Raw genomic sequence first — 17,398 nt, 5'->3', positions numbered from 1 at the left:
ACCTGGGGTTTTCTGTCCCCTTCTTCACTCCTGTACGCACCATCCTCAGGTCTCAGCTTAAATGTCACTTCCACACAGGGCCTTTCCCTGACCCCTTTGTCTAAATTGCATATTGGGAGGATTCTTCCTCCTTGGAACTATTCTTTCCTTCTTAGCCTTCATCACAGTTTATAACTTTATATTTATCGAGTGGTTATTTATTCGAATATCACTCATACATTAAATGTTCTGTAAAGGCTGGAACCATATTTCTTTTGTTCACCACTGAATCCTTAATGCCCCTTGCTCAATAAATACACATGGAATAAATGAATAAATGAAGAATCTTGTGATTAAACAATGCAGTAGGTTCTCTCATTAAACTGACAACTTTGCTATTTAGCGTAGCAAGACGTAGTTGTTGGAAACCTATTAAGGTGATTCACCTTTCTTCTAACCTGGCATTGCGTTTCTTCACATTCATTGAACGTATCTGTGATGCTCTCCTGCAGGGCTATAAACTTCAGTTTATTAGAATGCATCTTTGAACAAAGCTTTATTTCTGTCAGGACTTCCTTATGAACACAGAACCTGAAAAGGTCATGTTCAGGGGTGGTATCTGAAAATCATGATTGGGCTCACTTCCATGGCTTGCCTTCTTTCTCTGGATGCAACCTGGCATAACCTTTGGAACAGAAGACTTTCTTGTTGTTGGGGTGGAATATAAGGCAACAGTCATTTTAAGTTGGAAGCATCAGCGACTATGACAGAAAGTTGCATGCCCAGGATTTGGGCTGCCTGAGAAGACCCCTCACTTGTCTTGATTGCCAACTCTTGAGACTATTAACTCAGATAGCAGATATCTAGGTAGAGTGTACTGGTTTGTTGGTAGTCCCAACCTCTTAATCTTTCTTGAATGACCTTGTTCTGCAAAACACATCGGCAAGATATGTTATGGAACATATCAACAACTTGTGTGTGTGTGTGTGTGTGTGTGTTTTCTTTTTCTCCCCAAGAATATAAAAGATGTTGTTCTGGGAACATCTAATGATCTTATAATCCTGAACTATGGTCTAAAATAAAAGGTAAATATTCTCTTTTACTGATGGACAGGGTGATCCACAATGGGAAAGTTTTCGTTTGTTTTTTCTTTTTAGAAAACAATGAGAATTCTGCTTTCCGTGGGCACTATGGTAGGTATATTTCAGCATAGATGGAAAAGCTGATCATTTAAGCTGATCATTAAGCTGATTAAGATGATCGTTCTTAAGCCCCAGTAGGTCAGATCATGTCAGTGTTTCCAGAGTATGCCCAGAATGCTAACAATTGGCCTTAAGTTGAGCCTTTGCTAAGAACCAGCCAGCCCTGAAAAGGATTTATTTATTTATTTTGGCCCTGGTAATGTCTAAATGATAAGTGCAAGTCCCTCTTAGCTATCTGCAGTGGGTCCCACATGAATTTGTTGTGACCCCTAGAATCCAGAAACTCCAGTAAGGTTGGATAAGATATTTAGTGGGGGAATTCCAAAGTAACACATGAAAATACAAGATATTAAATGTTCAGAAGTGTGTAATTTGCTGCATTTGTTCATGAGTGGTTTTAATACTTCTGGTACAGAGCCTAACTCTCTCTTTTTATTGGGGAGATGTGGTTTCAGTTTCTTGGGTGAATGTGCATTTTATAAGTTTCTTAAGAAAGGAAATTAAACATTAAAAGCCTTTAAATACTTTACTCTTTATATAATGTCACTAAGAAAAGCCAGGAAAATTAGGGTTGGCTTATTTATTTATTTATTTATTTATTTAATAAATATAATCTATTTTCCACCATTTTGTTTGTTATGGCTGGTATCAAAGTAGTTTTAAAAGTTAACATTTATTTTGATTTCAGCAGATGTGCATAATAAATTAACCTATCTCTGTTCATTGTGGGCTGGGGCAGTATTTCACGTCTAGTTTGTTTGGCATTTTGACACAGCTGATTTAGTTCAAGTCAACATAGTTTGACACTCCCGCTTATATGACACTTAGCATACGAATAACATTAAATAGATCAAATGCGGCCTGCTGAGTAAGAGCATTCATGCAGGTTGGTGAAGTGACTGACCTTAGCTAAGACCCTTAACCACCGTGGGCCTGGGTTTCCTTTTCTGTAAAATGAGTAGTTGAGAGTAAATGGTGCTCTGGACTTAAAAACTCCGTGACTCCGTATGCCTAATAGATATGCATCTAACTGGTTCCTTTCTCTTTCACTCTCTCCTTAATTTAGGAAAAGAAGATGCCGATGCCCCCGTCACAAAAGATGAGAGCACCTCCATGTCACAGGACACAAGAGTTTTATCAGAGAAGTCTCTGCAAAGATCAGCAAAGGTCATTGCATACAGATTTTCTGCACTTGTCCAAATGACTGTCACCTGAGCTACCTATCAAAGGTCTCTCATACGATTCAGTTAGGACTCTAGTTGGTCAGTTAATCCGAAAAGTCAGTGGAAGCAAGGAGTCATAAAAAGCTAATGTTTTTATAACTTTAAGTATATATGTATGTGCTGATTTGTCTGTGTTTGGATGAAGGTCCAAAGTCTTTTCTTTGTGCGTGGGTTTGTTTATTGAAGTTTTATGTTATCTTTTTCTGCTTAAACCACACTTGTAATGTGACATCTTTGATTTCCAGTTTGGGTTATGTGAAGTGGAATGAGGATTTAGGCTCTAGTGAAGCAATGTGAGTGTAGACTCCTTCTAGATTCTCAGTTTTTTTGCTCCATATTTTTTAATGTTGTCATGTCCAGATCTCATTCAAAAGCAAGTTTTTAGTGTCCTTTTTAGTTTTTCTCAAGTATTCAATTTAGTTATTATAGACACAAAAAAATTGCTTTTGCATCGTATCTTTGTTGCTTTGCATAATTCAATTTTAGTTTTCAATTATATATGCCAGTGGCATATTCGGATATGGGATCAACCCCAGCTGCCCCTAACTGTGCAAACAGCTCATGGTGGAACAGGTGGTTCAGTGAGTGGTAGTGAGCATGAGGCTTTCTCCACCCGAGGCATCCTTCAGCACATTTAACCTGTGGTGGTAGTGTTGCCACTCAATCTGGCAAATCGGTTAGGATGGTATTTCTTGCATATTGACCTGAGGACATTTCTAAATTTTGTCACGTATATGTTACCCTCAACTGCCTGCCCGGCTATTTTAATAAGCATTTTGAACACTCACCGTGTAACAGGCAACATGCTAGGTATGGAAGATCATAATGAATCGAAAACCTGCGGGCTGGATCCAGCTTACAAACCTGTGTTTTGTTTGACCTGTGCAGTATTTAAAACTTTTGACTAAGTAGCTTACTGAAAGAATCAGACTTCTGGCTTCTCTTGACGACACAAAACATCCGGCAACACTGGGCCACATTCTTACGTTACTGTAGTCAGAGCTGAGTACAGGCAGCCCTCTGTAGATGGAACCTGTGTTCTGCAATTTGCTACTGCCCCCCAATGGTACCCTCTCTCTTGCTGGGTTGGTTTGTTTTGGGGGGATAGTTTCTCAGTGAATTCAATCTAAAATCACAAGGCAAAACAGCACTTGTATGCAAAACTTATGCTGTGGTCAAGTCATTTCTACTACAGCTGATGTATGAATCACAGCTGATGTCAAACTGCTTCATACATTTCCCATGCTGTCAGATATTAAAACAAGAAGCAAGGACTTCTAGTTCAGACAAGACGGCATAGACTTGTTTCTCCTTGCTCTTTCCCACTAGTGTAACTATAAACCCTGGCAAATAACGAGAGGCAACCATAGATGAATTCTGAAAGGTGAAGAGAGGAAGGCAGGCTAGTTAGGGCCTCAAAGACTAGAGAACAACATGGCAGCAGAGAACTTTACAACCTCTCCACCAACAGAAGGACACTGGGCCCAGTGTTTCTGGATCTAACTTGGCCACAGAAGGTGGCCCAGGCAGACTCGCTCCTCACTCAGATCTAGCAGGAGTCCCTCCAGCAACACCAGGCGGTCCTGACAGTACCTGTAAGAGGGATTGAGTGGGAGCCTTGCTGACAATAAGTGGCCAGGACAAAGGCTCCCCTTCCCTGCCATACCTGAGACTTCTCTCCCAAGAAGACCAAGAGACACCGGACATTGGGTGGCTCTGGCATGGGGGTTCTGCCAAAGAAGTGGCCCAGCCCCGGAAGCCTCTTTGTCTCTTTGGGCCTGAGGTTTTCCTCCTCCCTGCCCCCCATCCCGGGGTAGCAGATGGCTGGAGAACACCATTAAAGGAGATCCTGCCACAGCAGGTGTGTGGTCCAGGAAACCTTTATCCTCATTTGTCTCATGGGTCTGAGACGCCACTTTCCTACCCAGGGACACTGGGTGGTCGGGCGGCACTGGTAAAGGGGGTCCTACCACAACAAAAATCGTAAGTGGGAAGTTTCTTTGTCTCTGCATGGACACAGATTGGGATTTGTTCTTAATCCATATTAGAGAGTCCAGGTGGCCAGCCCTGAGGAAGTTCTTTCCATGCCCTCAGGCAGTACCAGCAGAGACCCGCCGGAGCCCCACTGGTTCCATGCCAACGAAACATACCAAAATAGTACTGCAAAGGGACGCCTGGGTGGCTCAGTCGCTTAAGCATCCCACTCTTGATTTCAGCTCAGGTCATCGTGGTCGTGGGATTGATCCCTGCGTCAGGCTCCGTGCTGGGCGTGGAGCCTGCTTAAGATTCTCACTCCCTCTGACTCTGCATCTCTTTTTCTCTCAACAAAAGAAAAAGGAGAAGAATAAAAAGAGAATTGCAGTCTCTGAAAATTAAATTATCATTGGAACTACAGCCCACAAGAGTAGTCCAGGCCCCGTGTGCTACATCTAGACACAGTGGCCTGCCTTCTAAAAGATTTAAATAAGACCTTGAATCTCCTTTTATAATATCCAAAAGGTCCAGGATACAATAGAAAATCATTCATTATACCAAGAACTAGGACATTGTCACGTGCCTGAAGAGAGACAACTGATGCCAACAGTGAGATGTTACTGTTATCTGACAGTGATTTTAAATCAGTCAAAAAACAATTAGAAATTCTCTTGAAACAAATGAGAAAATAGAAAATCTCAGCAAAGAGGTAGAAGTTATAAAAAAAAAGAACCAAGTTGGAAGTTATAAAACTAAAAGATACAGACAGAAATAAAATCCTTTCAGGATGAACTCAGTAGGAGAGCAGAGGTGATTCAGCATAAAATGAGTTAACTTGGGAACAGATCAGTAAAATTTACCCAATCTGGACGGAAAGAAAATAGGCTGAAAAAAATGAACAGAGCTTCAGGAAGTTGTGGGGCAGTACAATAGATTCAGCGTTCAAATAATTGGAGTCCTAGAAGGAGAGGGTCACCAAGAGAGTGGGGCTTGTAGATTGTGTTGACAGGAAACAGGTAAAAAATACTAGAGATTTTGAGATTAGAGCAACAATTGTATAACATGAGTATGTAATGGTATCCATCTGTGTCATTGTAATTCTGTCTTGACGGACTCGGTAGCTTGTGTTGAAGTAGAGAATAGCAGTGGCTGAACTGTCTCAGAATTGAGGATTTTTTAGGGTGGGTGCAGTGGAAAGGGCAAGAGGGGTGAGGCATCTCACGACGGTGGTGAGAGGACCAGAAGTGACAGAAGGTGATGTGTCCCTCAGAGGTAGGAAGGGATTCAGGCCTAAGAAGTAGCAAACAGACACAGACAACAGGCTAGGGTTAAGGCGCTAGTGGTCTTGAAGTGGTGAAGAAGTCATGGAGGGGCACAGAAGAATAAGGGAACCGGAGGCAGGTCAGTCTGAGACCGTCAGGACTGGATCAGTCCCAGAGGATGCTGAGGCCATGAGGATGAGTTGCTAAAATCAAACGGAAGGGAAGGCCACCAGCATTGAAGAGATACGGGGGCTGTAAGGACAAGATAGATCTTGGCTGAGTCATTCACCTGGAAATGTAGGCCAGGTGTTGCAGAGTGACTAGGAGGTCCATGGATGACAGTAACAAGAAGGGGACAGCCGGAACCATCAAAGGATGCAGGTGTATGCACGAGGCAAGAAAAGTAAATGGTCTGGGTGTGACTGTGCAGCACAGGAAAACAAAGATGCCTCATTGAGGGACTGTGTGTGGAGAAGGAGCAACCTTTGTCCAAAGGGCCTGGGACAGACAGAGTCCTTGTGACAGAGAAGCAGACGCGAGGACCAGGTCAAGGACTCTGGACAGAGGGCACAAGAGCTTGTTCAAAACAGAATGGTGTTTTCCAAGGGGGAAGGAAGAGTCAGGAGAATGTAGAGCCTATCGTGGGACTGAGACTGGACGAGAGGACAGGTGCCTTATGGGGCGGCAGCCAGGTGTGTCTGGGGCAGAGGAGAGGCACACTGACTGGCTGGAGGTTCTCCCTGGACAGGCTGAATGCCCTTAACGGAGTCTGAGACATGAACAAGGGCAGCAGCCGGCTCAACAGCTGTCCGAACCTGTGCTCTGGGGTCAAAGTGGAACGCTGGCGAATACTTCCAGTGAATGGGGTCAAAGCGCGGAATGTCTGTGGGGGGTGGAGGGAACACTTCAGGAAGAAGAACGTCCCAGGGTGGGTGAGGGTGAGGGGATTTACTTTCTTCAAGAATGCTTCTCTCTTGGTGGAAATAGTCTGTCCTTGTAGTGATGTGGTAGCCTGAGTCTTTGCCTGGTGAAATGAGAGAGTGGGTTTAATGTTGGAAAGAAGGAAGGTTTAAAGGTTTTCAGCTTCAAAAGGCATACTAAAGACCAGTTCCTTGTTTATATTCAATAACATTTTTAAAAAAGCAACTGCTGTGTTCACGCGGGGAAAATGTAATGCAGAGCAGTTACTCGGAGCCATACTTCCCTTCTGGAGTCTTCCGAATGTCCTTGAGACGTAGGTCTCAGTTATAAAAACACTTCCATCTAATTCATCCTTGTGTTGCATAGTTTTCATTGGATAAATATGCTCACTGGACCCTTAAGTTGTTGCAGCTCAAACGTGGATTACTTAGTCACGGAGCCTCAGCAAGCAGCACTTCATTTGGACCTAGAAAAACTGCAGGCCCAGCTAGTTGACCAAATAATATCCTGCTGACTTCTCCCAGCTGTTATCCAGTGCTGTAGATAAACAACATCTGACTCTATCTTTGGTGTTTTCAGGTGGTTTACATCTTGGACAAAAAACATTCCCGAGCAGCAACGGGCTTTCTCAAACTCTTGGCTGATAAGAACAGTGAACTGTTTAGGAAATATGCCCTGTTTTCTCCCTCGGACCACCGAGTGCCTAGAATTTATGTGCCTCTCAAGGACTGTCCCCAGGACTTTGTGACCCGGCCTAAAGATTATGCCAACACACTGTTCATCTGCCGCATCGTGGACTGGAAGGAGGACAGCAATTTTGCCCTGGGGTAGGTGACCTTTGGCAAGAAAAACCACAGATCCCAGATGGAAGTCGGTTTAGGTAGCCTTTTGGTAAACTTTTTTTGTGTATTTTAATTATTACTTCTTGATTAAAACATGGGTACTTGGCATATTTGGGTCCGAGTTTTTCAGAAATTTCTCTTAGCTACCCCCTTGACCGGTCACCTATAGGTTCCTTGAATTGCCAGGCAGTCACTTTATTTTTGGTTTGGGGCACAAAATATAAGCACATTCTGAGCTTCTCCTTGTTTCCTATTATGTCATGAATCCTGTTTGTACTTGTGAACTCCAAAGAATTTATTGCATCAAGCAACCAGACTCCTCCTTTTAGACGCTAGTGTTAAAATATGCAAAATTCCAGGCATTTCAGAGGCCCCCAGTCTTCCATGCTTTATATTATAAACATGAAGGTGTATTTTAATGATGTGCTTTTTGGTATTGATCCTAAGGAGGTTTAACTTAGGGCATTAAGAATTAAATTACCTGACCGTAAGTAGGAAAGAGTACCCTATTTTCATGGAAGCTGTCGGGAACCAATCTAACTTAAATGTAGATTATGTAGTCAGAGATCATCATGGGTAGCCAATTGAACAGTTCTGATCTGAAGAAACTGCTGGACCCAGCTGTTTGATCAAATGCTGTACCTGTTTTCTTACAACTGTATTCATTTTGAAAGAAAAACAATGATAAATTTTAGCTATATTTTTAGCCCTTTATTATGGATGGAGCCCGGTTTATGCTTCACACAAAATAAAAATAAAGGTGTACAAGCTAGAAAAGTTTGTTCTCACACTTACTTCTAAGCCAGTTTGGTGACTTGCTTGTTAGTCATCTGACTTGTACGGGACTGGCCCTTCTGGGAGTGTCCTGTGGTTATGAGGGCCAACACTGAAGGCATGGCCACAATGTACCACTTTCATTGGATCTGTTCTGTCCTTAGCCTCTTATGCCTAGCAAAGGAAGCCAAATCAAATCCGTGTGTCACACCCCATGCCATTTAAGAGATACTGTCCTGTGCCACTTTTTCAGTGATATGGAGATCAATGTGAATAATATGATCTCAGGGCCACTCAGACACAATTGTACTTTCTTTTCGTTGGTTTTCTTCCTCTTGAGTGATCGCAATATCATTTTTATGCCTAACTCATTATCCAGAAGTGACGTCAACCCCTTGAGTCCTAACTAGCCCTTCTCTGAGGCTTGCCAGTTTCTCACCATCAACTCCAAATGGCCTGATAATGTCTGCGCCACCTGGCCCCTGTTGATTGTGCCGGCTGCACTCTGCCTGGCAGCGAAAAGGGAAGACTTCCCATCACAGCGGGAAATCCAGCCTTGTCTTTTATCTGCCTTTCTGTCATATCCCATTGTGTACACTTGATTGGACTACTTCCTTAGTTATCGAGTTGTATGGGTGTAGTCAAGAAATCTTTATGATGTGAGTTTCTCTTATTGCTGGAATGGTCTTACAGGTTCCTTTTTCACAGCTGAGCCATTACTTCATCAAGAACTCTTTCCTTGTGGGTAAATTACAATTGAAAAAGGAGTCAAGCCTTTGAAGCAGCAAGAATATTTGCTGAATGTAAAGAAAGACCATTTTAAAATAATAGCCATATATTAATCATGTACTTCTCAAAATAAGAATATACTTAGATGGAAAACTTAGTATAAAGACGTTAGAATTTGTCATTTTGTAAATATGCCTTTTAAGATCTTTGTGAAGAAGAGAAAATTTATCTTAAGAAAGCAAGAAAATGTGGTAGGTTTTCATGATACAGTCCTCAGATGCTGTGTCTCTCCTGAGGGGTGCGGGCCGCAGCTGTTGGGCCTGGTGGGGGTCCCGCCTTTGCCATTTCGCTCTGGCTGTCACTACTGATCTTTAGGAACTAAGGTCAAGGCTTCCCAATCAGAGCATGCTGTGCTAGGACTGCCTGGGTTTCCTCTCTCATCTTTGCCAGGTTTTGACCAGGAGTGTGAAGGTAGTACTTGCCATGGATGTGAGTGTTTGTGGTTAACTTCCCCAGAAACTATGCCTGAAAACTGAGCTTAGCCAAAGTGGCTTCCCTCTGAATTTCTTCCCTGCCCCTGCACTCTGCTCGTAAAAGTTTTGAACTTCTTCTGTCTGTGTAATTGCTACCCGTTATTTAAGTCCAAAGTCATTTACTTCTTCTGCAGTTAAATTCAGTTCAGGAGACAGGTGTCGATCAACTGTGTGTAAGTCACTGTGTGAGAAGTACAACGGTAAACAGGGTATGGTTTTTTTTATTCAAAGAAACAATAGCCTAACGCAGAGGGACTGTACATAAGTGTCATAGGATTAATTTGACTCTAAGAAATGGAATCCTCCTTGAGCTAATTTAAATAAAAGTGGAAATTAGTATGAGAAACTGGTGGTTCTCCTAAAACCAAGGGCAGGAAATGGAGGCAGGCCTCGTGAGGATCTCAGAACTCACAAGGTGGCAGAGGAATCACAGCTGCTCTCTCAACGACCCTGACAAGTCCCACCACCACATGGCATCTTTTCTGTACCCCTGTCTGCACGTGAGCTGGATTGTTCTGCCTCTCTCTACACAGCAGCCAGCTACCTGTCAGTAGCCTACACAGCCCCCAGTGGTACTGCCAGTCCTCTGCAGGTCACATACTGAAGTCTAGGTCACGATACAGAATTTCTAGGGTAGAAAAATCTTATCAGTCTAGCCTGAGACAGGTATTTGCCCTGATCAGTAGTTTTAACCAGAGGTAGTGGTCCAAGGTCCCATGGCCCACCGCCCAATTGGTAGGGACTGTGTGGGACTTGAGTCTCTGGGATAAAGTAAACAGATTGAATGGCCTGTCTCTTTGACCTCTAATTATCGTATGAAGTCGAATATAGGAATAAAGGATATAGGAATATAGGAATAAAGTCGTTTTCGGGAAGTTTAGAGGAGGTGGGTGAAGGGAGAAATCTAGGATTGTTCCTGAGAGAACAGAAGCCCCTTTGCTGGAAGATCACTCTGTCTGAGAGTCTGGAGTGGACAGGAGGGGACGTGACCGAAGGCAAGCAGTCCTCACAATCTATCATATTAACAGAGAGGAGACGGGGAGAACCTGGAGTAAATGGGTTGCAGTGAAGGAAGCAAAAGGAGTGACAAGATTCAGGGGAGATAAGGGAGGTGAAATCCCCTAGATGTGCTCACCAATTAGAAATGGGGCATGAATGAGAAGGACAGAACTGTGGATGAACTTGCAGACCTCTGACTTGAGTGTCGTTGGGGAGATGGCAATGGTGTTGAACCACAGTGCACTGCGGGCGGCTTCAGCTCCTACCATGCCCTTCTCTTATGCCTCATTGCTTGCTGTTTCCCAGGCTGGCTGTGTGTGTTTGTAGCTCCAGACTCTTACACACCACGCTTCCTTTCCCAGCAGTGGCTTTCTCCTCTCCCGGCTATTTGTTTAGTGAAATACTCCACTTTTAAACTTAACTCCATTGTCTACCTGAAAAATGTTCCCTGATTCCTCCCTCCTGGGTGCTCCCATAGTCTGTAATACTACTGTTATTATCACTCTGGCCTGTTTGTATTGTAATTGCTTATGAAAGTTATTTACTTGGCCATGAGTTCCTTTAGGACAAGGATACTCAGTGAACATTTGCTGGCTGGTTCAATGGCCTTAAGGAGGCCATCAATCTTGGTGCCCCCTTCCGGGTAAGCATTGCCTCTCTGGCACCCCTCGTGCCACTTTGGTGCCTCCTGTGATGGACAGCCCGAAGACTATTACAGTACTGGAGGCCTTTGGGTGTTAGAAAGTTATTTTTCATCTTGTTCCCAGAACTGTCATGAGACATCTCAGTTCAGCCTTGTTTACTTCTGTACATCACACCTGTCACATTTTCTGTACTCTTCATCCTATAATGCTAGCAAAAACCTGAAGGTAATCGTTCTTAGTGAACCCTTGCTGGCTTTGAGGGATCACTGCTTTTTGTTATGCATCACAACATATTTAATACTTTTCCTATTTAGTACTAGGCTTTTGTCCAAGATACTTAAAAAGCCACAGTGGCTTCCTCGCTGGAATGATCTGTAATTATGTAATCAGATTTACAGTTTTAAGAGCTTCCCAACCCTCTTAAATCATCTTTCCCTTTAGAAAGTCCTGCAGTGGAATTCATGCCTATATTTTCTCAGACCTTTGTGAAATCTCCTGTCCTAAAGTCTAGAGTTTATAATCACAGCCTTCCCTTCCAGGATGTCATAGCATGGAGATACTGTGGTCACTCTCTTCTAGATTTGTTATGGTTCTTCTTCTTGAATATTTAAGGATAAATCTTGAAGAAAATGGAAAAGTTTTAGAGCAGCTACTGTGAGGAACGTGGTAGTGTTTCGTGGCAGCACTTTAGACTAAATGAAGATATAGAACTTGAACTGACCTAGAGCAAACAGACATGTTTATGTTACTTGCTCTAGCAAACTTTGGTAGCTTTAAGGGAGGAGGAAAAATAAATAGGTCAGTGCAGGTATAGCAGGCTTGAGAAATTTAGGGCTGAACTTGGGATTGTCTAGGTTTAATGGGAGGCTATTGAAATAGAGGAATTGAGAAGGAGTCACGGTGCTGTTCATTTTAATGAGAGTGAAGGACAGCAGCTTCCATTGGAGAGAGTGGCTGGGTGAGATGAAGGGAGGGAAAGAAGTTCTGATCGATGACACATGTGGAAGAGGAGGAAGTGGTTGGTCAGGGGGACGGGTGATCTGTTCTGGTATCTTCATCTCCCAGCTTTGACCAGTAAAGTGCCAGTTACCAATTAGAAATATATATTTGTGGACTGTCGGAAACAAATATCCTTTAACATTCCATTCAGTTTGACAGATACTGAATTTCTTATAAGGTGGATCTAAATTAGGGGGATGGTCGTTAAATTATACTAAATTGTATTTAGTAGGAGACTGAGATAGTAACTAGGTTGGTAGAAAAAAAACAGGAGAAATTAGTTTCATTGAGGCATAGCCTACAAGAGTAGCAAATTGAAAAATAGCTCCGTCTAATCTTTCCCTCTGTGCGAAAGGAGTACTTCACCTGATCAAGAGTATGTTCTTTATCTGAAGACTCTTCTGAAGAAGAGGCTGAGTTATATAATCCCGTGAACTTGAAACTTAGACTTTATCTAAGTCCTTTCCGGGGTGGGGGCACAGTATCACTTGCCCTGGCTGAGAGACAAAACGCAAATCAGGCTGAGGAAGGGGCTCTTTTTTTGTGTGACTGTTGGGCTCCACCTGGTGGCCTGGAAGGACCATCTTTGGAAAAAGCTGGGTCTTCAACATCGAGAGCATCCTGGTCAGAGCGGAGCAGAGGCAAAAGGGGTGGAGGACGACAGTGGTTCTGAGCCAGGCTTTGGTGCCAAATTGTTCTTTCCCTCGCGCTGTGTGCGGTCATTAACACTTCTTCCGTGGTTGTCAGCTTCATCCTCAACTGCTAGTGCCTCTTCTCGAAAATACTATTTTAAGGTAGGAGAGAACCTTAGCTACCGTGAGCCTTCTCTTAAAGTCCTTAAATGCTTGCATCCTCCTCTTTGCTCCCTTCACATTGACATTTGGCTCTTCAGTCTCAAGCTTCAGGGTCTTCCCTAAAATCATGTGGTATTTTTGAGCCTTTCTTCTTTTCCACATTCCGTTGTCTGTTTTCACTGACCTGCCCACATTCCTAAAGTCCCCATTCCTTACTTGCTGTTTTCTCCTGTGTCGTGTTGATGAGCCAGAAAAATGGAAAATAACGTCTCTTCTCCTGATTTTAGAAAATAATATGTAACATATACAGCCAAAGACATGGTGTATTTGCCACACTTTCCTTTCTGTGTGCTGTTACTGAACTTCTGGGCTCAGGTCTAGCTGATATTTGTGCTCCACTTGAAGGTTCTCAGGGATCTGATATCGTTGTACCTGTTTGCATGGAGTTTCCAACATGGGCCAGCATGCACGAGAGCATTTATTTGAGGGATAATCACTACAAGACTGTCTGGCTTGGCCTCCTGTGTGTGGCCTAGTTTTAAGGCTCAAACTCTATAAGAATGTGTGATAGAGAAAGGACGATAAATGGTTTAGAACGCTAACGTTGACTGTTCAGTGTCCCTATTTTCTTTAAGGCAAAGACGCCAATTTGAGAGACTTTCTTGCTTAATTTCTTATATCTATAGCTGGTCCCTTACTTCAATAAGCTTTTCACTTGAACATGACCTGGACCTAATGCTGCTTTATATAAAATTCTTACGTGCACACATAACCCCCACCTATTAACTACAGGAAGTTAGGAATATTGTTTCAGCACTGTCCCGATTAATTTTACAGTAGGACGCAGTTGTAATATCATTGATTGTGAATGGGAACAGTATTTGTGAAGGAGCCTGGTGAGTGAGAAGTATTGAGGTGGTAATCCTTATAAATTACTCTAATGAGGGCCTCCTGGGTGGCTCAGTTAAGTGTGTGACTTTGGCTCAGGTCATGGTATTGGGGTTCGTGGGTTCAAGCCCTGCTTCAGGCTCTGTGCTGACAGTTCAGGGCCTGGGGCCTGCTTTGGATTCTGTCTGCCCCTCCCCCGCTCACGCTCTGTCTGTCTGTCTGTCTGTCTGTCTGTCTCTCTCTCTCTCTCTCTCAAAAATAAATAAACATTAAAAACATTTTTTAAATAAATTAATGAGGAAAGCTTTCTATCTCAAAACTACTTATTGTAATATCAAAAATAGAAAAAATTTAAAGAATTTTTTGAAATATATACATATTATGTATTTACTATTAAAATTATTTAAAACACGAACCACTGAAAGTAAAAAAGAAATTCTAGAATTTCACCCCCAGAAATAATCACTATTAAGGGTTTGGTGTATATTTGTCTAAAATATTGTTTTTAAAATATTTGTTAACATTCATTGCAAAGTATGTTTCACAAACAAAAGTACATATGTAATACTTATGTAATTTTTGAATTTTCATATTAAAACCAACCCATGAACTCAGTACCCAGATTAGGAATTATATTGCAACATTGTTGAAGCGTCCTATGATCTTCTGTACCCTAACCACTAGTTTTTTCCCCAAGAGGTAACCACTTTCTCAAACATGCTAATCAACATGTGCTTTTCTTTATGATTTGCCCATATTTATTATCCTTAAAAGTACTAGTTTTGCTTGTTTCTAAACCTTACCAAAAATGCCATGCTACATTCTTCTGTGACTTGCTTTTTTTTATTTAACATTGTTTCTAAAATATATTCATGTATTTCATTCATTTTAATTTGTAGTATTTCCATTTCCTGAAATAAACCACAATTTACTTATCTAGCAGTGGATATTTGGGTTGAACTGAGGTTTTGCTCTTAGAAATAATGCTCCTATGAACATATCAGTGCTTACCAACTAAAGTTTCTCTAGACTCTACTTAAGAGTAAAATGACCACATCACACCCATGTGCATGTTAAACTTAACGACTTTGTAGCTGAACCATTTTCCAAAGCGGCCGTGCCCATTTTTAGTTCTACTAGTATGAGTTTCTGTTTCTTCACATTCTTACCAACACTGGATATAGCTAGATTCTTCCATTTTTGCCATTCAAGTGGGTATAAAATGGTATCTGATGATCTTAATTTATATTTTCCAAATTACTAATGAGATTGAGCATCTTTTCCTATTTTTATGATCATTATGTTTTCTCTTCTAGAAAATGTCCTTATATTTTTTATCTTTTTTTCACAGGTAATTTTTTGTTTGGATAAATTTATAGAAATTGTAAAAATGGTACAGAGTTCCTATAGACTTTTACCCAGCTTCTTATGTTAGCACCTTACAGTACCATAAAATATTTATGAAAACTAAGAAATTAATATTGGTATGATTAGTAACATTGGTATACTTAATTAAAGTATAGAACTTACTCATATCTTACAAATTTTTCCACTAACATCCTTTCCAGTTTGAGAAACTGGTCCAGAATCCTACATTGCAGTTAGTTGTGATATTGCTGTAGTTCCAGTTTGTGACAATTTGTCAGCCTTGTCTTTCATGGCTTCACACTTTTGATTTTGTAGAATGTTTTTCAGTTTGGCTGGTCTAATGTTTTCTCATGAGTAGACTGAGATTAAGCATTGTTGGGAAAGACATCACAAAAGCAGTGTGTGTCACATCAGGGAGTACATGTCAGTATGTATTACTGGTGATGTTAACCTTGATCTCTTGGCTAAGGAAGTACCTGCCAGAATAACATACTTTTTTTCCCTTGTAATTTATTGTATTTGGGAGAAGATTTTTTTGAGACTATCCAATTAAACTTTCACCCACTCATTTTATTTAGCATTTTTTTATTGGGCTGTTATTTGATTAATTTGGAGCTAAAAAACATTCTAGGAAGTAATCTTTTTAACAGTTACTGGTAGGGAAAATATCTTCTCAACAGTTTATGACTTGTTTTTTCATGTTATTAATGTTAAGTTCTGAACGTTTTCCAACTTTTTGCATTTTCAAATTGCATTTTCCAACTTTTTGGTTCTGGTGTATAGAATTATAATTAACTTTTGTATATTAATGCTGTATCCAGCCCCTTGCTAAATCCTGTTATTAATTCTAATAGTTTGGACATAGTTTCCTTTGGAATTTCTGTGCAAGTAATCCCATCATTGGTGAGTAATGACAAGTTTCTTCCATTCTAATCCCTATAACTTTTATTTCCTTTTCTTATCTTCCTAAACTGGCAACTTACAATTGGAGAGAAGATATTTTCCACACTAATAAGTGATGAAAGTGCAATTTTAAATGAAAGTCATAGTAGCAGGCATTTTTTAATTTTTCCTGATGTTTTTTAAAGGATAGTATTAATAATTTTGCTAATGTGGCAGCTAGTTATTAAAGGACTCAAGGGGCGCCTGGGTGGCGCAGTCGGTTAAGCGTCCGACTTCAGCCAGGTCACGATCTCGCGGTCCGTGAGAGTTCGAGCCCCGCGTCAGGCTCTGGGCTGATGGCTCGGAGCCTGGAGCCTGTTTCCGATTCTGTGTCTCCCTCTCTCTCTGCCCCTCCCCCGTTCATGCTCTGTCTCTCTCTGTCCCAAAAATAAAATAAAAACGTTGAAAAAAAAAATTTTAAAGGACTCAAAATACCTAAATACGTGTCTTTGGGTTTTATTTGTTTGTTTTTACTATCTTCAGTTTTCTTACTTTCCCTTTGGAGTTTCAAAGAGGAATAGATGCCCTTTTTCCAGGCCCTAAAGCATTAATTCGTTTATTTTATTCACTAAACCATCATCTGTTAGGCACCTAAGATGATTAAGACTCAGAGTAAGATACAGAAATAATGTTTATTCTCTTTAGGATGACCCTTTTCATCTGCTGGTAAGTAGAGATGTACCTAAAGCACTATGATACAGTTAGAAAGTGGCATGTGCCAGAAAGGAGATATAACAAAGGACAGTGGTAGCATTGAGGAGAGAGATTTGCTCTGGAGGACAGGGTGGCTTCCTGGCCTTGCTGCTATATTCCATGAAGTTGAAATGAACTTGGTTTATGTTTTGTGGGCCTGCTTCAACATGGAAGCCATAAAGGGAGTGCCTTTAAGATAGAAATACATTGCTTAAGGAAGGAGCAACTTATAGTACTTTTATGCTCTAGAACCAATAGTACCTTGTCAATATTTAGTGAATGCCTGCAAGACATATGATGTGAACAGTCCTGAGACTTTATTTTTTATAATAAGTGTGTTACATTTTTTGTTTCAGAATGAAGGAAGAGAAGGAGAAGTTTGCTTCTCGTGAAAGATATTTTAAAATACTTTATATTAGTTAGGATGGTTTTACCACCAGGTGGTGGAAAACCCTGACCTGAAATGATTTAAACGTTAAGGGAACATATTATTTTACAGAAGTGGGAATCCAGAGGTTGTTGCGGGCTCCAGGGCCCAGTATAGTCAGTGACTTTGTGATGTTGTCAGATTCCCCTTTGTTGTCTTCAGTGGTCTAGTAGGAGGTTCTTCATGGTAGTGAAGACAGCTGCCA

General features: G+C 41.3%; 1 protein-coding gene across 10 annotated transcripts in view; it reads left to right on the top strand.

Moving 5' to 3' along the window:
* Positions 1–17,398, top strand: part of DIS3L2 (DIS3 like 3'-5' exoribonuclease 2) — a 350,479-nt gene that overhangs the window by 151,769 nt on the left and 181,312 nt on the right. For 9 of the 10 annotated variants that reach the window (XR_007154750.1, XM_047870804.1, XM_047870806.1 and 6 more), the window contains 2 exons: positions 2,248–2,348; positions 7,141–7,388. Coding sequence is in view for 9 of the 10 variants with exons in the window: in XM_047870804.1 (XP_047726760.1) it covers positions 2,248–2,348; positions 7,141–7,388 (349 nt within the window). In the remaining variant the exon portion in view is untranslated. Of the gene's footprint in view, positions 1–2,247; positions 2,397–7,140; positions 7,389–17,398 lie in introns of those variants that run through there. The other variant, XM_047870814.1, reaches the window with a different exon arrangement.

Source organism: Prionailurus viverrinus, chromosome C1, assembly GCF_022837055.1.
Source record: "Prionailurus viverrinus isolate Anna chromosome C1, UM_Priviv_1.0, whole genome shotgun sequence".
NCBI classification, from domain to species: Eukaryota; Metazoa; Chordata; class Mammalia; order Carnivora; family Felidae; genus Prionailurus; species Prionailurus viverrinus.
Note: the sequence above shows the minus strand (reverse complement) of the source record. Positions and strands in the feature narration are given on the sequence as shown.